Source organism: Bos indicus x Bos taurus, chromosome 16, assembly GCF_003369695.1.
Source record: "Bos indicus x Bos taurus breed Angus x Brahman F1 hybrid chromosome 16, Bos_hybrid_MaternalHap_v2.0, whole genome shotgun sequence".
NCBI lineage: Eukaryota > Metazoa > Chordata > Mammalia > Artiodactyla > Bovidae > Bos > Bos indicus x Bos taurus.
In genome coordinates this window covers 31,888,491-31,911,794 of record NC_040091.1, presented here as the reverse complement: position 1 = coordinate 31,911,794, position 23,304 = coordinate 31,888,491, and the positions used below count along the sequence as shown (strand labels likewise).

Genomic DNA, 23,304 nt, shown 5'->3' with positions numbered 1-23,304 from the left:
CGCGACAGATACCAATTGCAACAATAACGGATAAAAGAAGCATATGGACAACCTCAGGGCCCACAAGGACGGACGGCAAGGCAAGGGCGCACACCGCAAGCACTGCATGCTGGGAGCTGTAGTCGGGCTAGGCCTGGCAAGCAGGACCCGGCCCCCGCAGCATACTGGAAACTGTAGTCGACAGCTGGAAGTGCACCGCAAGGAAAGACTGCAGTTGAGACTCCGCCTCTGCGCTTCCTCATTGCATGCTGGGAATTGTAGTCTTTCTGGGAACACGCTCCTCCCGGGCGGAAAAGTACCAAGGTTTCGCCATCTTAGGTGCGAGTGCGGCGGTGGAGGCTAGAGCGCAGGCGGGCCCAGCCCCGGCCGGCCCCGCCCCCGGGAGCCCGGCGCCCGCCCCTTGCTCGGGCCCCGCCTTCCCCCACGTGTCTGCCGCCGAGGGAGGCGCTTGAGCCGGAGCGGGCCGCCAGCGGTCCGGCACCGTAGGCGCAGAGGGTCCTGTCGGCGGCGCCCGGGAGCGAGTAGCTTCCCGATGCTTCCGCCCTGGCTCCCGCCGGCCGGGCTGTGCGCTTAGGGCCCGGCTCCGGCCCCCTGAGGCGTCCGCGTGGGTGAGAACGGCTTCGGCCCCGCGGAACGGAGCGGCTGGAGCGCGAGGCGGCGGCCGCCGGGAGGAGGATGGGGGCTAACCAGTTAGTGGTGCTCAACGTGTACGACATGGTGAGTACGGCGCCGGCGCCCGAGCCCGGCCCCGGCCGGCATTCTCTCGCCGATGGGTTCGGACCCGGCCCCTCGCGTTTCCAGTCTGGCGTCGCCGCCTCCCGCTTGGTTCACCGGGGTTGGGGGAGGGGACGATTATTTTTTTAATCCCTGCAAACGTTTACGCGCTTGTTAGCTTTTCCCGGTCTGCCCCGGGGCTTTGGCCAAGACTCGGTTCGCCTCGAACCTCCCTCGTGCCCCGACTTGGCCCGGACCCTGGGCTGGGCCCGACCTTCTGGCTGACGAGCAGTGCCCTTTCCGCGAAGCTTGGGTCGCAGGTCGGACTTCCCACTCCATCACCGGAACTCCGGGGCAACCCCGCTTCTCCCACCCCAGTTGCCCGCTCTGCCGAAGCAGCCCGTCTTCAAAAACTCCCAAGCCCCTCCAAGTCCAGAAAGTCACCGCTTGTCGACGCCAGTGCTAGAGTCTCTTTAAAGGTGAACAGGAGCCAACACACCCTAGCCTCCAAGGCAACCTCATTAAAATGAATGAGGCTAAAATTTATCCAGAAAATAGCCCAGCTATTTAGGGGTTCATGGTGGTACTCCTTTCCTAGAATCTGGAGACGTCTTACCAGGTGATGCAACAGGTATCTGACGTGGCCGCAGGAGCGGGAGAGAAGAACGGGTTTGTTATGTCATCTAACTTTTGGAGTACTGCGAGCACACAGGAATGAGTCCAGACGTTGGTTTGCGTTTAATCGCCACTGAAATAACCGGTACACAGTTGCTGTTGCAGTTAGATGCATGCTTGAGTTTGTTTCCTTTCGGTTGATTAGTTTTTGTTTTATAAGAGGTCACCTCCACTTGAGATGTTTAAAATTTCCTAAGTGGATTGACAAGTGAAAAAGTCCCCAGCATTGTTTTTGTTGGCTTAAAGATGAAGAAGAGCCAAGATACGGGAGGTTAGGAGTCTTGGTTCTCACTCACAGATCTCAACTTTGTGTTCCCTTGTATTGTTTTTAAGTTTTTAAATTTGCACTGTAACCTCTTGGGTAGGAAGGAATTCCTATGCCTCAATCTGGGAATTATGTGAGAAGGCCTTAGAGACTGCTTGGGACCTGAGGAGAGTACTCCTTTGAGTTTGCATATGAACTTGGAGGTGAAAGGAGATAGGTTAGCATACTGAGAAGAATGGAGTATGATAGGAAAAAGTTCCAGAGAGGAATAATCAGAACCAGAGATTTTAAAAGAGCATGGTACTTTGTAAAGTCTTTGGCCTATGTCACTGGTTAAGAAATAATTCTCTAGATCTAGACTTTTTGTGCATAGCTGTGGAAGCCTTGATTTTTCAAGAATTTTATTGCCCTTTTACTCTTTCTGCCCAGTCCCCCTTGAGATATCTGAATTTGGTTTCTTATTTATTCGTGCAGATTGTTGCACACCATCCCTCAGGATATATTCTGCTCTTGAGAGCACAGTATACATTTTCTTCTAGGTTGTTAAACCCCTTTATAGATAAGATTATGCAGTGGCCAGAGGGCCAGTTGCATTGCCTAAAAGAAATCTGTGAAAGTAGAGGAAGAGAACATTTTGCTTTTTTAATAAAACTGGAGATATATTCTTTGGCTTATAATGGGCTTCTTTACACTTTAGGTAGTCTATGAATAACAGAAATCATTGCTATGTGGTAAACGTAGGAAAAGCTAGAGATGATTCTCAAACCAGTATGTTTTGAAGGGAGGAGTGTTCTGAAAGATCTTTAAAATGTTAACTAGATAACAAAGATATTTTTCTTCATATAGCTTTTGTGAAGTAGGTAGTTGCAAAGTAAATAGAGAAAAAGGTACCTGCCCAGAGAGCTACAAATAGGATCTAGAATTTCTAGATCACAGTCTGTTTCATTATTTTTTCTACTGAATAGTTCCTGTGTTTATTTCTTATATATTGCTTTTTCCTGTCAACAGGAGGAGCATGTGAATGTTTATCAGAAATGGTAAATAGCTGTTACTAGACTTCTAATAAACTTGAGTTTATATGTTCTCCTGAGGGCTTTTGGTCTGTAAGTAAGTGTCTTATGTCACTAACTCAGCAACCTACAGTTATTTAGTTAGAACCCTGTAAAAGTCACAAAAATGAGTGAATTACGCTTTCTTCTGTGAGGCATTTAGAGTGTCGTGGGGGAGATACACCAGTCGTAACAATTCGGAACAATGCCATGGTTTTGGTGAGAGCAGAACAAGGTGCCAAGAAGACAGCGCTCTCGTAGGATCATGGAATGCTGAGGAATAAAGGGGGGAAACCCTGAAGAATGGAGAGTTTCCGCAGGCAAGGAATAGGCAGCACGGACAGACGGGCAGGAGGAGGAAAGCACAGGTTGTATTTGGGAAATGCAGTGTAGCTGGAGTGGAGGAGGCATGAGAGGAGACAAAACTTTCAGTTTGGCTAGAATTTGTATTAGTTTGGGGCTGAGGGGATGGTCTGTGAGCCAGGGGGAACCACTTAAAGTTTTCAAGGTGAGGAGCAGTGTGGTCAGAGTTATGTTTTAGAATCAAGACCAGTGGATTGAGGTATAAATTTGTAGCTATTATACTCATTTTTTCTCAAGTCGGTTTTGGTTTTTGAAGCATCTTTGCTTGATGTCAAGGGCAAATTCCTTTTATCTTTGGTAGTACTTCCTATTCATCATAAATGCCTTTGATGAGGATTGCTGTGGTCTGTCGGTACAGGCCTGGTACATCAGCTGTCTGTCTCGTCTAGACTTTGTAAGCATGAAAATCAGCCTTTGATTTGTGCTTACAGCCACTGTTCATAGGCACCTCTTGCGGTGTATCCTTGTTCCTCTTTCTCTGTGAGACTGTTGCCTGCTCTAGTTGACTGTGTTTTTCCTGTTCAGTAGACTGGGAGCTGCTGATGATTTCTTTTCTTCCATAACTCTTTCACATGTATTTTGGGAATGAGGTTATTCACATATTGCTAATTTACTGGCATACACAGTAAAGCAAGTGATTCAGGTTAGCTTCAATTGCTGGGCCAGTCTCTGGCAGTCACTTGTGCACAGGGTCTTCCTTTGTCATAGATTCAGATTTTGTGCTGCTAAATGAATTTTTAGAAACCAAAAATATGCAGTAATATAATGATGTTTGTAGATTTCATTCTATAAACAATTTTCTTCCCGATTTTTAAGTAGTATCTGTACATCTTCAGAGTCATAGACACCTTCTAGGAGTCTTCAGATGAAGAAGTTTTTGTCTGGACTCCATTCTTTTGATCCTCCTCCCCACCCCATTGTACTTCTCCAAGAGTGTGAGGCCATTCAGGTATGACAGGATCTGACTCCCCGCACATCTGTAAATCTAATTCCGTCTTCTTGAAAGCGTTTCAGACTCACCTGAATATGCTTTTAACCTAAGTGATTCCATAGTATCTTTAAATCAACATGTCCAGGAACAAACATTTTCCCCTTTCTCCTTTCCTGACCTCAGGCCCCTTCCCCTTTCTCTACCCAGCCCTCCCTCCTACATGCGCCCGCGGGCGTGCACACACACGTTTCCTGTGTTGTAATTTTATCTCGATAACTAGCATCTTCTGCTCAGTTTCCCAAGCCAACACCTTGGGAGTAAAACTTAAATTACTTTTTATTACAAACCCTTCAAACCCTTCCTGTCTCTTAGTTTGGTTAATTTTATCTGAAAGTAAGAGAGAGCTTGACGATCAGTGACTTAAACTGGAAGGATCCTTAATCCAGAGATTAAGCAGTCCCTGTATTAGTTGAGCAGCTCAGCCAAGTCAGCAAGGACCAAGACTTTTTCATCTTTTCACTCAGCTGTCCTAGGCCTGTTGGCTTTTGTTCCTGCGTCGTCCCCTCGTCATTGTAACATGACTGTCACGCACCATGGTGTCCTCATTCACTGAGCTGTGAAGACAGGTAGGTAGGACCTTTCTCCACATGCACCTCTCCTTTTAATAGTAGAAGGGAAAGACTTTGCAAGAGCCACCTTCCTTTCCTGAGAGATTGTCCAGAGTTGGTTCACAGTGACTGTGATGAAGCTGAGAAGGAGGGTGTGTGCCTTTTCCAGCCTTTGTGGTGAGTTGTGAGTAGGCGGATAGCTGGGAACCTGTGCTGTCTATCACATACTTTACTTTCTGAATATTCTTTAGTTCTCTTATCCCCATTTCCACTATTGCTTCTCAAGTTCAGGCCCTCATTATCTCTGCTTCTGTAATAGACTTCTTATGAGTTTCAGTCTCAAATATTACTTCATTTTAATCCGTCTTTCCTTCTGTGACCAAAGTAATCTTCCTGAAACATAAATGATTGGTGCCATTCCTCTGCTTAAAATTCACCTGTAAGATAAAGTCTAATAACTAAGGCCTTTTTTGGTGCACCTGACATTAAAAAAAACCTTTGCTACCAGTCCCCTGCTACCACTCCTCCACCTAATACTCACTCTTTATACTCACTATATACTTTATATACTTTATACTTTATATACACTATATACTTTAATACTCACTCTTTACACAATGAAATTTTTAAGTTATCCAAATAGGCTATACTGTAACCAATGTCTTTTACACATGCTGATCCTTCTGTGTGGAGTGTCCAATTCCAACGTTGCTCAGCTATTAATACAACCCCTGTTCCTTCCGACTGTAGCTCAGCCTTTACTCATCAGACTTGCCTTAACTTCTGGGCCCTAGTTGTACTTTCTACATGTCTCAGTAACTGCATGTATTATCATTCTGCCCATCCCACTAGCCTGCAAGTTACTTGATTGTTGTCGTTCGGTCGCCCAGTTGTGTCCGACTCTTTGCTACGCCATGGACTGCAGCACACCAGGCCTCTCTGTCCCTCACCATCTCCTGAAGTTTGCCCAAGTTCATGTCCATTGCATCGGTGATGCCATCCAGCCATCTCATCCTCTGATGCCGTCTTCTCCTGCCCTCAAGCTTTCCCAGCACCATAGGCTTTTCCATTGTGTCAGCTTTTTGCATCAGATGACCAAAATAATGGAGTTTCAGCTTCAGCATGAGTCCTTCCAGTGAGTATTCAGGGTTGATTTCCCTTAAGATTGACTGGTTTGATGTCCTTGCATCCAAGGGACTCTCAGGCGTGTTCTCCACCACCACAGTTCAAAGGCATCAATTCTTTGGCACTCAGCCTTCTTTACGGTCCAGTCTCACAACCTTACGTGACCACTGGGAAGGCCATTGCCTTGACATACAGACCTTTGTCCAAAGAGTAATGTCTCTGCTTTTTAACACACTGTCTAGCTTTGTCATAGCTTTCCTGCCAGGAAGAAAATGTCTTCTAATTTCAGGGCTGCAGTCACCATCCACAGTGATTTTAGAGCCCAACAAGAGGAAATCTGTGACTACTTCCACCTTTCCCCCTTCTATTTGCCATGCAGTAATGGGGCCGGAAATGGCACCCTACTCCAGTACTCTTGCCTGGAAAATCCCATGGACAGAGGAGCCTGGTGGGCTGCAGTCCATGAGGTCGCGAAGAGTCAGACGCGACTGAGCGATTTCACTTTCACTGTTCGCTTTCATGCATTGGAGAAGAAAATGGCAACCCACTCCAGTGTTCTTGCCTGGAGAATCCCAGGGACGGGGGAGCCTGGTGGGCTGCCCTCTATGGGTCGCACAGAGTCGGACACGACTGAAGCAACTTAGCAGCAGCAGCAGTGGGGCCGGATGCCGTGATCTTCGCTTTCTTAATATTTAGTTTTAAGCTGGCTCTTTCACTCTCCTCCTTCACCCTCATCAAGAGGCTCTTTAGTTCTCTTCACTCTCTGCCTTTCGGGTGGTATCCTCCTCATATCGAGGTTGTTGATGTTTCTCCCGCCTGTTTTGATTCCAGCTTGTAACTCATCCAGCCTGGCATTTCTTAGCATATAGATTAAACAAACATAGTCTCTACCGTTTATGTCCTTTATTGTGCCCATCTTTGAGCACAATGTTCCGTTGATATCTCCAGTTTTCCTGAAGAGCTCTCTAGTCTTTCCCCTTCTGTTGTTTTCTTCTAGTTCTATGCATTGTTCACTGAAGAAGGCCTTCTTGTCTCTGTGCTGCTCTTAGGCACTCTGCGTTTAGTTGGATATACCTTTCCCTTTCTTTCTCCCTTGCTTTTCACTTCTCTTATTTCTTTGGCTATTTGTGAAGCCTTCTCAGATAACCACCTTGCCTTCTTGCTTTTCTTTTTCTTTGGGATGGTTTTGTTTGCCTCCTGTACAATATTACGGACCTCCGTCCGTAGTTCTTCAGGCACTCTGTCTGCAAGATATAATGCCTTGAATCTGTTCATTAACCGTCACTGCATATTCATAGGGGATCTGATCTAAGTCATACCTGGCTGACCTAGTGGTTTTCCCTGCTTTCTTTAGGCCTGAATTTTGCCATGAGAAGCTGATGATCTGAGCCAAAGTCAGCTCCAGGTCTTGTTTTTGCTGACTGTATACAGCTTCTCCATCTTTGACTACAAAGAATGTAGTCAATTTGATTTCAGTATTGGCCATTTGATGATGTCCATGTGTAAAGTCGTCTCTTGTGTTGTTGAAAAAGGGTATTTTCTATGACCAATACATTTTCTTGGCAAAATTCAGTTAGCCTTTACCCTGCTTCATTTTGTTCTCCAAGGCCAAATTTGCCTGTTATTTCAGATATCTTTTGACATCCTACTTTTGCATTCCAATCCCCATTGAACAGAACATTTTTTTTTGGTGTTAGTTTTGGGAGGTCTTCTGGGTCTTCATAGAACTAATCAGCTTCTTTGGCATCAGTGGCAGGGGCATAGACTTGGATTGCTGTAATGTTAAATGGCTTGTCTTGAAAACGAACCAAGATCGTTCTGGCATTTTTGAGGTGGCACCCAAGTACTGCATTTCGGACTCTTTTGTTGATTATAAGGGCTATTCCATTTCTTCTATGGGGTTCTTGCCCATAGTAGTAGATCATCTGAATTAAATTCATCCATTCCCGTCCATTTTGGTTCACTGATGTGAACTAAAGATGTCGATGTTTTTTCTTACCATCTCTGCTTGACCACGTCCAATTTATCTTGATTCATGGACCTAGCATTCCAGTTCCTATGCAGTACCATTTTTTGCAGCATCGGATTTTATTTTCATCACCAGACACATCCATAACTGAGCGTCGTTTGCACTTTGGCCCAGCCGCTTCCTTCTCTCTGGGCTATTAGTAGCCCAGGAGCGTATTGGACACCTGCAGACCGCGGGGGCCTCGTCCTTCGATGTCGTGTCTTTTTGTCCTTTTATACAGTTCATGAGGTTCTCATGGAGCGGTTTGCCATTCCCTCCTCCAGTGGATTATGCTTGGTCGGAACTCTTCGTTAGGACCGGTCCATCTCAGGTGGCCCTACTCGGCATGGCTCACAGCTTCATCGAGTAATGCAAGTCCCTTTGGCACAGCAAGGCAGTGATCCGTGAAGGGGAAATTACTTGATAGCATTGTACTGTCACCAGTGTTTAGAACAGGGCCTGTCACTAGAAGCTGTTCTGTAAGTAATATTTACTAAATGAATGGGATTTTGACTAGGCAGTTTTATTTGGAATGGTGCCAGTACTTAAATGGTATGAAAAAGTTATCTGATCCCTCTTCTCCTGTGTCAAATGCCTGTTGCTGGGGGTTTTTTTCCTGTACTTTTACTTAGTTTATTGTAGGATTTTAGCTTTATTGTTGGAATTGGGTGACCAAGAAGGGGAATAGGATAGGAAAAAATACAATTATTGTTCTGTGGCGTAGCTTTTTTCGGGGGGAGGGAGGTTGTTTTAAACACTGTGGAACTACACTGAAGAAATGTTCTTAACTGGTTTATTGTTTGCACTTGGGTGTTAGTCACTCCTTGGAAGATAATCCCTCCAAAAACATTGTCAGTATCTGATTAATAGGAAGTAATTCCTGATTAATGGGAACTGGACTAAATTTTCTTGTACCAAGTATGCTTCTTGGACCAGTGACTCTCCTACCACTTGTTCTAAAAACAGTGACCCACAGGTCTAGCTTTAAAAAAAAAAAAAAAAAAAAGGACAGTCATAAATCTGCCCTCTTACATTATCCCTAACAGTATCTGCTCTTCTTTTTTCCTCCTTTTTTTGGGGGGCGGAGGGTGGTTTAGTATGTAAAAGAATCCAGTGCCTCCATATGTTTGTTTTATATTCCCACAATAACAAATTGCCCCAAACTTAGTGGTTTATGACAGTGCAGATTTATTCTCTCACACTTGCGTAGGTCAGATGTTCGGGTGGACTAGGCTGGTTCCTCTCCTCTGGGTCTCACAGGTTTGGAAGCAGGTCATCAGCCAGCCTAGGCTGCAGGGACAAATCTGCTGCAGAGCCTGTTAGAGTGTTAGGAAAATTAAGTTACCTGCAGTTGTAGGGCTGAGGTCCCATTCCTTGCTGTTGTGTCAGCCAGGCCCCTCTCAGGTGCTTAAAGCCTCTTGCATTCCTCACCTGCATCCTTCATCTTCAGACCGGCAATAATGCATTGAGTCCTTGTCACACTTTAGATAGCTCTGGCCTCCCCTTCTGCCACATCGATTCCACATCCATCCAGAGGAAGTTCTCTGCTTTTGTGGAGTTTTATAAATAGATGAGACCCACGAGGATATTCCAGGGGAATATGTATCTTGAGGGCTTCCCTGGTGGGTCAGATAATAAAGAATCTGCCTGCAATGCTGGAGACCCAGCTAGATGAGACCCACGAGGGTATTCCAGGGGAATATCTATCTTGCAGTCTATAACTTTACTTCTGAAAGTCCCTTTGCCATGTAATATAGCATATTCACAGGTTCTGTAGACCAGGATCTAGACATCTTAAGAAGTCATTCTGCCTACCACACCATCTGTGAAAGACATTTTGTAAACCCCAAAATGTTCAGTGTTCCCTTTCAGCAGTCCTTTGACTTGCCATGGAATAAATGCTAACCTAGTAACTTAAAATGGAAAATCTGATGTTCAGTCATCCCCCAGTACCCTTCGGGGAATTGGTTCCAGGCCCCACCCCAGATACCAAAATCTGCAGATGCTCAAATCGCATAGTTGGCCCTCCTTGTGCACAGATGCAGAAACTGGATTCAAAGGCCGACTATAGTTATTGGGGAAAATAAAGTCTACATTTCAGGCGTTCCCATGTTGTTAAAGAGTCAAACGTATTCGAAAAGTATGGAAGCTTTTTTGATTGACAGGTACTCAGATATTAAGGGTCCAAGCGTGTTACCGACTGCAGACCCTTCAGACTACAGTGGTGCAGTGCATATCAGTCCCAAGGTCACGTGATGAGGGATAAAGTTAACAAAACAGAGTTTAGTGAAACTAAATTTAGAGCCTACTATTTTAGGTGAATTCTTTTGTTAAACAGATTTTTCTTAAGACAAGTTATACTTTCCATTTGTTGACTGTCAAGATTTTCTGTAAGATATTTAAATTCCAAAGCACTATTATTGTTCATATATTACCCAGTTGGGTGATATTAGATATTTTATTAGAATATAAAGAGAAGACTGCCAAAATAATATTATTATTGTTGTTCAGTTGTTAAGTGGTTTGACTCTAACACCCCATGCACTGCAGCACACCAGGCTTCCCTGTCCTTCACTGTCTCCCAGAGTTTGCTCAAATTCATGTTCGTTGAATTGAGGATGCTATCTAACCGTCTCATCCTCTGCCTCCCTCTTCTCCTTTTGCCTTCAGTCTTTCCCAGCATCACCATCTTTTCCACTGAGTCTGCTGTTCGCATCAGGTGGCCAAAGTATTGGAGCTTCAATTTCAGCATCAGCCCAATGAATATCCAGAGTATTAAACTGTGAGAAAGGCAGAGCAATAGTAAAGGGAAACAAGATATGTGTAAAACAGTTTCATTTCTATTTATCTGGAATGTATTTTAGTATTTGACTGTGATAGTCCCTTACCCATGAAATGAAAACTCAAAAATTAACTAGTTGACCCCACATTATTTGAAATAAAAGTCTCTCCTCACCAAATTGTGATGTCATCCTTATCATAATATTGAATTCTTGCCCATACAGAATTGATTAGTCTCATTACTACACTATTTTAATTAATATAATTTTACAATATATTTAGTATATGGCTGGGCCAGTTTCCGTTTATTATCATTCCAAAGTTTTTGTGGCTACTACTCATTTTCTTTTCTAGGACTACTTTGTAAGGCTCTGAAAAAATTCCAAACTTTTTTTGTCTCTTTAATTTTATTGAAATATACACGAAATTTATTGTCTTGATCATTTTTAGCTGCGTAGTTCAATGTACATTCACATGGTTGTGCAACCAGTCTCCAGAGCTTTTTGTCATCTTTCAAAAGTGAGATTATACCCATTAAACAACCATTTCCCACTTCCCCTTCCCCTCAGTCCCTGGTTATCACCGTTCTGCTTTCTTTGTCTATGAATAGACACCTCATACAAGTAGAATCGTGCAGTGTTTGTCTTTTTGTAACTGACCTATTTCTCTCTGCGTCTTGTTCTCAGGGTTCATCCCTGTTGAGCACGTGTCAGTTTTTTCCTTCTCAAGGCTGAATAATAGTCCACACTTTGTGTGTTTATCTGTCGATTGACATTGTTTGCTTTCACTTTTTAGCTATTGGAAATAACGCTGCTGCGACCGTGGCTATACAAGTATCAGTTCCAGGTCTCTGCTTTCAGTTCCTTAGCTATATACCCTGTAGCCCATAAAACTGTTTAAAGTTTCATAACATTTCAGCCTCATGTCATCCCTAAAAAGGCTTCCACTAGCCTAAAATTACAGAAGGAGTTTATACTTCTACTCCCAAGTGAAAAGCCAGTGCTAATTAATGAACGATCTGTGAGTCCCCACATTCATCGGAGGTGCATGGTACATTTATCCTATCTTAAATTATCATTCTATATATGTCTATTTCTTGACCTTCTGTACTATTCATTTATTTAGTTACCTCTTCCTGCACCATTACAGGTGTTTAATTGTAGTATTCTACTGTGTTTTGATGACTGGTGATGAGTTTCTCATATTCTCCTTCAGAAGTCTCTTTTTTCCTCCACATACCTATTTTTCAAACAATTTAAACTCAGTTTATAAAAAAATTCATTGAAAATTGAAATATAATGACACTAAATTTGTGAATAATCTTGGGGGAGAATAGATAGATTTACAATATTGAGTCTTTTCCTATAATAATAAGAGCTAACAGTTTTGTGTGTTTTCTGTATGCCAACCATTGTAATAAACCATTCTCTTGTATCCCTTTTGGTGAAGCAGGCTTAGTTGAAGAGCCTACTCAGACTCATGCCTTAAGTGGTAGAGCAGGGCTTTTTTAAATTATTTTAATTGGAGGCTAATTACTTTACAGTATTGTGATGGTTTTTGCCATACATTGACATGAATCAGCCACGGGTGTTCATGTGTCCCCCATCCCAAAACCCTCTCCCACCTCCCTCCCCATCCCATCCCTCAGGGTTGTCCCAGTGCACCCACTTTGAGTGCCCTGTTTCATGCATTGAACTTGGATTGGTCATCTATTTCACATATGGTAATATACATGTTTCAGTGCTATTCTCTCAAATAATCCCACCCTCGCCTTCTCCCACAGAGTCCAAAAGTCTGTTCTTTATATCCATGTCTCTCTTGCTGTCTTGCATATAGGGTCGTTGTTACCGTCTTTCTAAATTCCATGCTAAGTCACTTCAGTTGTGTCCGACTCTGTGCGACCCCATAGACGGCAGCCCACCAGGCTCCCCCTTCCCTGGGATTCTCCAGGCAAGAACACTGGAGTGGGTTGCCATTTCCTTCTCCAGTGCATGAAAGTGAAAAGAGAAAGTGAAGTCGCTCAGTCGTGTCCGACTCTTCGAGACCCCACGGACTGCAGCCTACCAGGCTCCTCCGTCCATGGGATTTTCCAGGCAAGAGTACTAGAGTGGGTTGCCATTGCCTTCTCCATCTAAATTCCATATATATGCATTAATATACTATATTGGTATTTTTCTTTCTGACTTCACTCTGTATAATAGGCTCCAGTTTCATCCACCTCATTAGAACTGACTCAAATGTGTTCTTTTAATAGCTGAGTAATATTCCACTGTGTATATATACCACAACTTTCTTACCCATTCATCCACCGGTGGACATCTAGGTTGCTTCCATGTCCTAGCTATTGTAAACAGTGCTGCGATGAGCACGGGGGTACACGTGGATAGAGCAGTTTTGAACCAAGAGCTCTGACACTAAGATCTGTGCCATTAACCACCATATGGCACCCCTCATCCATGGAAAGTGCTGTATTTCTCTTTATTTGTCCTGATCTTACACACAGCAATAAACTAAGTTTCATTGTGCTCTTCGGAACCCATGAATGGGTAGTGATTTTTAAACATCCCCTACATCCTCATCCTTTTCTGTAAATGATTTTGTAAATGGTTGGTTTTATTGTGTCAACTGGATATATAGAGCCCAGTTTTCAGTCAAGCAACAGTCTAGGTGTTGCTGTGAAAATATTTTCTAGATTTGGTAAATATTTAAATCAGTAGACTTTGAGTAAAACAGATTATCCTCTATAATGTGGGTGGGCTTCATCCAATCAGTTGAAGACGTTAAGAAAAAGACCAAGATCCTTTAAAGAAGGAGTTCTGCGTCAGACGGCTATAACATCACTTCTTCCCACCTCTCTAGCCTGCCGTCCTGTCCTGCAGGTTTCACGCTTGCCATCCCCCACAATTACATGAGTCAGTTTCTTAATAATCACTTCCTTACTCCCACCACCCCATCCAAGTTAGATTTTGTAGTCTACCATTTTAATCATTCTCTCTGTCATACTTGTCTAGCTGCTGTAGTTAAATTGAACTCTCTATCTACTCAACACCTCAGCAGCCAAATGCAGCTAGAGAAAAATGTACAACCATACAGACTAATCTCACTTGAAAATCATGACCACAAACCCCAGGAGGACCCTAAATGCCATTTGGCAACATTTCCTTATTTCTCTGGTCAACTGACTTACCCACTCTCCAAGACAATTGCAGTATTTCATGCTCTTTCCACCTTCTTTACTCTCAGCTGATGACTTCACTGCTTATTTCATTTAAATTAAAAAAAAAAAAAAAATTGAAGAGAATGTTCTCATCCTTCCACTACCACTGTTCATCTCCCTCCTATTACATGGAATGGGACTGAATTGCCCATGTCCCTGTCTGAGGTCAAACCTTCCACTGTGTGCTGAAACCCATGCTCTTCTATGAAAGGACTTTGCTGTCAGAATTGTCTTCTGTTCTGTCTCTTCGGTTTTTTTTTTTTTATCTACTTTCATTCCAGTCAGCATACGAATATGCTGTAATATTTTCCAGCTCTTAGCCATTTGAGTCAAGGAGAACTAGTGAGATACTTCAATATTGTCTCTGTTAACTGTCCACCATATTGTACCATGATATTCCCATCGTGCTCTCAGCCTGGGGGGTTATGTCATTTTAAATCAGCTTCCAAAGTAATTTATCACTTTTAAGAGGCTGACAAATAACGAAGCAAGCAAGAGCTATGATGTTTCAGTTCACATTCATTCTGACCTGCTCTTCTATCTGTGGGTGTCAAAGCAGTAATGCAGCAGGGCTTCCCTGGCCGTCCAGTGGTTGATAGTTCTCGTTCCATTGCAGGGGGCATGGGTTCAATCCCTGGTCTGGAACCTGAGATGCTACATGCTGCGTGACATGGTCAACCAAAAAAAAAAAGCCGTTTTTTGCATTTTCTAAGTTATTCATTCTGCAGTGAACTTGAGGGTAGAGACCGTGTGTTACTCTTCTTTTTATTCCCAGAGCTTGGTACATAGTAATTACAGTACTTTAAAAAGGTTTCTTGGACTTAACCTGAGGTTCCCCTAGGACCTGTCATTCTGAAACAGTTTCTTCCTCGACTGTGTCATCTTGTTCGTGGCTGCTGCTTGCAGGATGGAGAAGTATGCATGCAGGGTTCTGCGTTGCTCAGGTGTCTTGACAGGTCTCCCTGGCCAGTCGGGTGGCGAGTGAGAGTCACAGAGCATCCACACTGGTTCAGAACAAGAGTATCAGTATGAGAAAGAAGGCTGGGGCAGGCCTGCCTTCTCCTTGGTCATGCCTGCAATCTGTTACTGAAAGTAGTGAAATGTGTTAATAGTTCTTTGTCTTTGTGGTTTAGCCTTGGCATCAGGTTGCATGGATTTGTATTTTCCATCCTGCTTTTCAGCTGTGTGACTTTGGGGAAATTACTTAACTTCTCTGTGCTAGTGTTTCTTTCTAAAATGGGAATAGGATTTCCCTGGCCATTCAGTGGTTAAGACTCCATGATTCCAATACAGAGGATGCCGGTTCCATCCCTTGTAAAGGCACTAAGATTCCACATGCCAAATGGTCAAAAAAATAAATAAAATTGGAGTAGTACTGTACTTGGCTCGTAGGGTTTTATAAGGATCATATGAGTCAGTTTATATAAGATGCATAGAATGATACCTGGCACATGATCAGCACTAGAAAGTGTTAGCTGTTGTTATTGCTTGTGTTGTTATTTGCAGGATTGTAAAAGCTAAGTGAGCTTCCGTTTGTATACTTTCAGTAGTTGCAACACCTAACAGCTTGATTTTCGGGATTTCTTCACTTTATCTGAAGGAGAGTTAGTCCACAGAGCAAAGTGCTACCCCAGTCGAAGCATTAAAAGCAGGTTGTGGTAGATGCAGAGAACAAACTAGTGGCTACCCGTCAGGAAGGGGTCGAGCAATAGAGAGGTAGGGGAGTGGGTACGAACTACTGGGTGTAAGACAGGCTCAAGGATATAATTGTATAACATGGAGAATATAGTCAATATTTTATAACAACTGTAAATGGAAAACCAACTTGTAAAATTGTATAAAAAATTAATAATTTAGATCTTATACAAGTGGGCTGTTGTACATTTGACATCGTCTCCAAGATCTCTGTCATACTAAATATATAAAATTGGGGTTAATTGTGTAGCCTTTTTTATCCCCTTGGGTGTTAGAGTTGACAGCTAGTCTTCAGCCTTTCTGCCACATGAACTTAATGGAAGTAATTTATAAGTCTTGAAGTATTTATGGAAACTAAAACAGTTTAGCTTGAGATTGGTTTGTATACCATAGCATTATTGTAATTTCTAACTCACTGTCCAGCACTGAGTTAAATGAACCACCAGATAAGGTTAACATGTTCATTGTCTCCAGCAGTCCTCAGTTATAATCTGTTGTGTGTATTGCAGTCTGCTGAATAGTATTAAAAGAGTTGTCTGGTTGAAGTACCGTGGAATTTTCTAGTTTCTAAAAAGAACACATCTTGTAGACTTTCCCTCTCCTTCACATTTGAAGGTTAGTTATAGTTCACAGGGTAGGAGGTCTCTACATTGCTAAACTAGGTAAGATGGGCATGTCATACGGCTTTTAGGCAAAGAGTAATGATGGCTGTTTTTCCTTGCGATGGTACGTGATAGGTCACCAAAATTTCACACTTAAGAAAAACGATAAACTAATATTAATGATTTCCATCTTATTCTGAAGTTGTTCAGGACACTGCAAGACTATGTAAAGAAAATCAAAGCCACATGAGACTATCTATTAGGAAGTAGTCATGTGATTTAAAAAAGCAGTAGATGAAGGCTAAGAAACCTGGGCTCTATGTATGACTTAGCCACTTATTATGTGGCCTTGGGTGCAGATTACTTGTTTGAATATCCCAAAAGTGATTTACATATTTTGTGTGGACTATTATGAAAGACCAAGTAAATGAAAGGATGTGTTAGAGTGACATCCCAAAAATGAGTTACTTATGATATATACACATGTTGGTTTTAACACTTATCAAATCGTGATTGATTGTTTACATTCTTAATGAGTTCTTTATGGACAGGGACTGTGAGTTGATCATCCTTAGATCTCTGGTGTCTAGCAGAGTCCCCGACACATACATTTTATTAATCAAAGTTGTCTAACTTTATTTATAGCTTTGCAGGTAAGTAAAAATTTTAAATAAGATTTAAACTGAGATGCAATTTAGGAGAACCGTCTAGAACCATTTCTCAATTTTATCCTGGGCTTCCCTTCTGGCTCAGCTGGTAAAGAATCCACCCACAATGCAGGAGACCTGGGTTCAATCCCTGGGTTGGGAAGATCCCCTGGAGAAGGGAATGGCTACCCACTCCAGTAATCTGACCTGGAGAATTCCATGGACTGTGTATAGTCCATGGGGTCACAAAGAGTCAAACACAACTGAGCAACTTTAACTTTCAACTGAGATATACATTTTATATAATACTTATTAAACTCACATGTAACTGAAACCAGATATTTAGGAAACACTTCGGTGTGTATGTGATATCCTCTGATAAGTTCTATTCCACTATGCTTTGTGCGTTAAGTCACTTCAGTCATGTCCGACTCTTTGCAGCCCTACGGACTGTAGCTCACCAGGCTCCTCTGTCTGTGGGATTCTCCAGGCAAGAATAATGAAGTGGGTTGCCATGCCCTCCTCCAGGGGATCTTCCCAACCCAGGGATTGAACTTAAGTCTCTTGTGTTTCCTGCATTGGTAGGTGGGTTCTTTACAACTGGCATCACCTGAGAAGCCCACATCATGTTTCATTCAGTTAAAATAATACTAGCACAGCCCACTGAAGTGATCTCAGGATTTTTTAATGGGTTTTACACCTTCAGTTTAAAAGATAACTTTTCAAGAATGCAATCTCCAAGAGAACAGAAACTTGCTTATGTTTGAGTCTGTATTGCTAGTTCTCATGTGTCGTAGGTGTTCAATAAATATGTCTTGAATGAGTAAGAGTGGCGATCCTCTTCCCATGTTGTTGTTCAGTCGATAAGTAGTGTCCAACTCTTTGCAGTCCCATAAACTGCAGCACGCCAGGCTTCCCTGTCTTTGACTATCTCCTGAGTTTGCTCAAACCCATGTCCATTGGGTCAATGAGGCCATCCAACCATCTCATCCTCTGTTGTCCCTTTCTCCTCTTGCCCTCAATCTTTCCCTGCATCAGGGTCTTTTCTAATCAGTTGGCTCTTTGCATCAGGTGGCCAAAGTATTGGAGCTTCAACTTCAACATCAGTCCTTCCAATGAATATTCAGGACTGATTTCCTTTAGGATTGACTGGTTTGATCTCCTTGCTAAGGAATTCTCAAGAATCTTTTCCAACACCACAATTTAAAAGCATCAATTCTTTGGCACTAAGCATTCTTAATGGTCCTACTCTCACATCCATACATGACTACTGGAAAAATCATAGCTTTGACTATATGGACCTTTATCGGCAAAGTGATGCCTCTGCTTTTTAATATGCTGTCTAGGCTTGTCATAGCTTTTCTTCCAAGGAACACGCATCTTTTAATTTCATGACTGCAGTCACCATCTGGAGTGATTTTGGAGCCCAAGAAAATAAAGTCTGTCACTGTTTCCATTTTTTCCCCCATCTATTTGCCTTGAAGTGATAGAACTGTATAACATGATCTTCTTTTTATGAATGTTGAGTTTGGAGTTTTAAGCCACTGTTTCACTCTCCTCTTACACTTTTATCACAAGGCTCTTTAGTCCTTTGCTTTCTGCCATAAAGGTGGTGTCATCTGTGTATCTGAGGTTATTGATGTTTCTCCCGGCAATCTTGACTCCAGTTTGTGCTTCATCCAACCTTCATCCAAGCATTTCACATGATGTACTCTGCATAGAAGGTAAAGAAGAAGGGTGACAATAACCAGTCTTGATGTACTCCTTCCCAATTTGGAACCAGTCTATTTCAAGTCCGGTTCTAACTTGACCTGTCCAGTTGCTTCTTGACCTGCATACAGGTTTCTCAGGAGGCAGGTAAGGTGGTCTGTTATTCCTGTTTCTTTAAGAATTTTCCATAGTTGTGATCCACACAGTCAAAGGCTTTAACATAGTCAATGAAGCAGAAATAGATGGGGGGTTTTGGAATTCCATTGCTTTTTCCCATGCTTTTCCCCATGAGTCACATTTAAGGACAGAACAAAGGAAAAAGGATTACATATTCCTTGCTACATTTCAGCTGATCAAGAATTTGAATGATCTAAGTATAATACAATACACTAAGCAACATGGAGGGTACAGAATTAAGTAAGGCTTTGTCTCAGATCTCATGCAGTTTTAGAACCCAATCCAGGAGGATAGTCAAATACAAATAGGCTCCTTAGAAGGAGTTTCAATGTTTTACCAAAATATTTCACACAACTAAATTAAGTGCTTGCTAGGAGAGATTTGCCAAGAACTTGGTTTTCCGATATAGTTGTGGTTCAGGACCAAGAACTGGTAGTACCCTGTCCCATCTGCTAGTAGAGTCAAACTGTGGATCATACAACGTAGGTTTAGTCTTGAAAATATTCATGGCGCATTTAGTTCACTGTTGATTTGACTTTTAAAAATCTATTCTCCTTTAAATAACTTAATTCAGAGTCATCTTGGATCTAGCTTGTTGTGGGTTTTAGAAATTGGATCTTTTGGTAAACATAGTAATTTGTTTTTGAGAATTAGTTTGCCTAATCGATAAAGAGGAGGAAGCTTCAGCCCTGTCTAAAATACATGACACCACATTTTCTTTGCTTATTAGATTATCATGTCAGTATAAATATATTATCATGCCAGTATATCATGTCAGGCATATTCACACTCATGCCATCAGGACAGTACTTAGGAGCGTTTAAGACTCAGTACAGTCCCTAAGAAGGCCAGTCTGAGGCTAACTTCAGGTTTTATCAGGAAGGTGCAGTCCAGATAGTTATATTGAAGCAAACGTAAACTGAGACTGTCCCAGCAAACAAGGAGGTTTGGCCGTAGCTTTTGTGCATGTGTTCATTTTGACTACACTGTCAGTCTTGGGCTAACTTTAAATTTTATCATCAGAACTGAGACTTGAGAGTAAAACACTATGAACTAAAAGATTACTGACAAATCTTTCATAATCAGGAGCTATTACATACTCCAAAAGATAAGGCTTTATACCTTAATTACTGTTATCAACAATTTATACATAATTTTGAAAATGTTTTTGATATGTAGATAATTTTTTTTTCCCCTAAGAGAAAGTCAGCCATGTGCTCATCAGATAATATTTTCTGGTAGTGAAGAGATTGGACATTTTCTTAGAAATAGTAATAAAATAGCATCTATACTATATAATTCTTATAGTATAAAGTAAATTAACAGACATAGATGGGTATTCATGATTTCATCTAAAAAAATACTGGAAAATCTCAGTTCATTCGGTGCAATTTTATTGTCTCTGGTTTATGACCAGCCTGTTGTTAAAGCACCATAGAAAGCATTTAAATATGATTTACTGTTAAGTAGCATTTGTGGTAAGGTTATCTTGGAATATATCCATTGGTACCAAAAAGACTTCATAAGGTAGCTTAACAGTGTGAACATCAAGGACAGTTTTATATGAGAAGGCACTATAATAATTACCCCAGTCTCTACTTGTCACAGTTTATTTTGGATTTTTAACTCAGTAATTGAAATATCTTGTCCTAAACACCTTTGGGGGGGAATAAAGTAAATTACTTTTAATGCCACGAACACTGATTCTAGTTTTTAGGGGAAACAGTCATACTTTATACTTACATCATTTAATATGCCTTTTAAGGAAATCAGACCCAGATTCTAAGTGATTATATTAAATGTTTTAAGTTCCAGACTAGGGAGATAGCATTTATCATAGTTGTTGCTTTCAAGCAGGAAGCATAACATTTTATTAAGTTGATAAAACAAATCACTGACTAAAATGAAGTTTAATCAAAGTTCTCTATCAGAAGAACTTAGCATTTTAACATATGACTGTAATATAGTACAGTCAGTTCAGTTGTGTAAATAATGCTTTAGAAATAATAAGTGGAAATATTTAGGCCAATTTTTTGCATTGAAGCAAGATTGAGTTCAAAAGTAGCTGCAGTTATTTATGTATTCATTGCTTTCCCATATATTTCAAGATGATGATTTTTCTGTGAATTGTTTCCTCTTTTTATGTTAATACTCTGGAATATTTTGATAAGCCTTCTAACCCTCAGTGACACTGGCAGGCATCAGAGGGGGTTAAGCATGTTCTAGTAGTCCTTCCTTGGCCCTCTTCTCTTCGTTTACTTGCCATCTCTGTGGACTTAAGATGTTCAAGGCTGTAAGGTCCTAACACCAAAGTGAGATTAGTTCTCCAGTCCTCTGCTCATGTCCTTCTTGAATATATAAGAACCCCATAAAACCACTGCCTTACAGAGACCTTTTACTCAGATCTGTACTTCTCAAGAAGATAAATCATTGCTTATAGGCATCTTAAAGCAGAGTCGAATTAACTCTGCCATTGTTTGCCATCCAGTTTAGTGAGTCACTGCTCTTGGTAATGTGGCATAACTCCCAAATCTTGAAGGTTCTGAGAATTAACAGATAGCCAGAACCAGTCTGCTATTTACATGTGCATCCAGCCCTTTATCAGTCTGTAGAACAGAATATGAGGGAAGAATCCTACCAATATGTGTTTGCTACGACTAACGCTTGATGTTTGCTGTAGGTCAAGCACTCTGCTAAGTACTTTATACATACTAATGTATTTCATTCTCATAGTAGTCCTCTGTGGAAGACTCTGTTCATTATCCCCATTTTGTAAATAAGGACAGAGAGGATAGGTATCTTTCCCCAGGTCACACAAGTAGTAGATAGTGAAGTGAGAATTTGAACCAAGGGTGTGAATTGGAATCAGTGTCTCTTTTTGAGTCATTGGGAACCTTTACAAGTTATCAGATGTCAGGGTCAGGGAGGGATAGATTGGGAGTTTGGGATTAACATATACACTCTATTTAAAATAGATAGCCAACACAGACCTACTGTGTACCATAGGGAACTCAGTATTGTGTAAAATAACCTAAGTGGGAAAATAATTTGAAAAAGAATAAATACTTATATGGGTATAACTGAATCACTTTGCAGTACACCTGTAACTAACCCATCATTGTTAATCAACTATACTCCAATATAAAATAAAAATTAAATTTTTAAAAAGTTACCAAATATCTGTGAAGAAACCAAGGCAAAGAACCCCCATCTCCTCACACTCAGCCCAGTGTCTTTCCACTATAGTTCAAATGCGTCCGCATTGTTCATTGAAATGCTTGGATCAGCCTTTTTCTATCCAAGCAGTAAACTCTGAAGTAAATTCTAAGATGATAGAAACAATATTCTTGTGATCCAAACTGGAACACAGAGATGTTGTGAGCTTTCCTGTTGGATCCTAAGGGAACAATAGTGTTAGATGAAGCTGACCAAATAGCTTAGGAGATGGTTGACATGGACATGTTGTGGTAACTCTGCTGTTGTTTCATGGTTTGAGAGAGACTGTTTTGTGGTAGCAGCTGGCTCATTTATTGTTTTCCTTTGGTATATTGGGAAGAGTTTGAGAAGAATCACATTGTAAACCAACTTTCAAATGAAAGCGTCTGATTTTCATATAATCCCTCAGGGATTATGTGGTTGTCAGCTTTGGGTAAACTTGAACATAAAGCTTCCTTTGGTGGCTCACCCCCAGTGTTGCGTGTCGCTCCGCCCTCACATGCCCTGCGTGGTAAACTTTCTCTGCAGGGCTGGCCCAGTGTCATTATGTGTAAACCTCTTCATCCCAGCTTCTGCAGTTGTCTCAGAGCAGCGTATTCAACTAGTCTCTGAATACTGGTTATACTCTTAGGCTTGGACCCAACTCTAGACATAAAAGTGGTCTTTTCCCAATTCAAATAAAAAGCTAAGCCTTTAAATAAAATTGTCCTCTTTCCCCAAGTATGTAAGTTTAAAACTTTTGGCATCTGCTGCTACTTAGACAACAAAATCAATGAAGACATAATCCAACAGAAATTAACAAAAATCTTGCTAACATCCAGTCATGTCTAATTCAGCAGCTTGGTTTGTTTGTTTGTTTTTCACGGATACATGTTCTTGGCTGTGATTTCATGTTGCATATTTATAATACATCTTCTGTTGGAAAATATCAATGTTTTATGGTTCTACAAAAGCATGAATTTCCACATAGTGAATTTGAGAAGCTCTGTTGAGCTTTGTGAGAAGATGTTTATTCCACAGATACCGTGTGAAATGTTTCAGCAGTGGTACGTAAATAATTTTTTAAAGACAAAGGGTGGAAATCAAGTTAGAGGAGCATCGAGAAACACTGCTATTAAAAATCTTAAACTGGGAGACGATAATATTACTCAACATGAGTAAGTCGCCACAGCTAGTCATTTTAGGGGGAGTTTCACAACTAAAATCATTCAGTAAAAGACTAAGTTCTCATATACAGTCAGCTCTCCGTATCCACAGATGCCTTTACCATGCCATTTCAAATAAGGGTCTAGAGCATCTCGGACTGGGGAGTCTGGGGGGTCGGGGGGCGGTTCTGGAACCAGTCCCTTGCAGATACCGAGAGACCGCTATGTGTGTTTTGTTTGTTTACAGTTATATCATGCATCTCCACTTAAAATAGGCATCCTCCATATTGTCTGCATAGCCTTGGCAGGACTTTGAGGCAGAAGGACTCGATAAGGTTTGCTGACCTTGAATTAAATGCTTGTCTCCTGCAGGCAG

At 41.6% G+C, this 23,304-nt stretch overlaps 1 protein-coding gene across 2 annotated transcripts in view; it reads left to right on the top strand.

Annotated features, from left to right (window-relative positions):
* Positions 1–436: 436 nt before the first annotated feature.
* DESI2 (desumoylating isopeptidase 2) overlaps positions 437–23,304 on the top strand; it is a 45,339-nt gene continuing 22,471 nt past the window's right edge. The window contains exon 1 of one of the 2 annotated variants that reach the window (XM_027564681.1): positions 437–717. In XM_027564681.1, coding sequence (XP_027420482.1) covers positions 676–717 — 42 coding nt within the window. In that variant the 5' untranslated portion in view covers positions 437–675. The remainder of the gene's footprint in view (positions 718–23,304) is intronic. The other variant, XM_027564682.1, reaches the window with a different exon arrangement.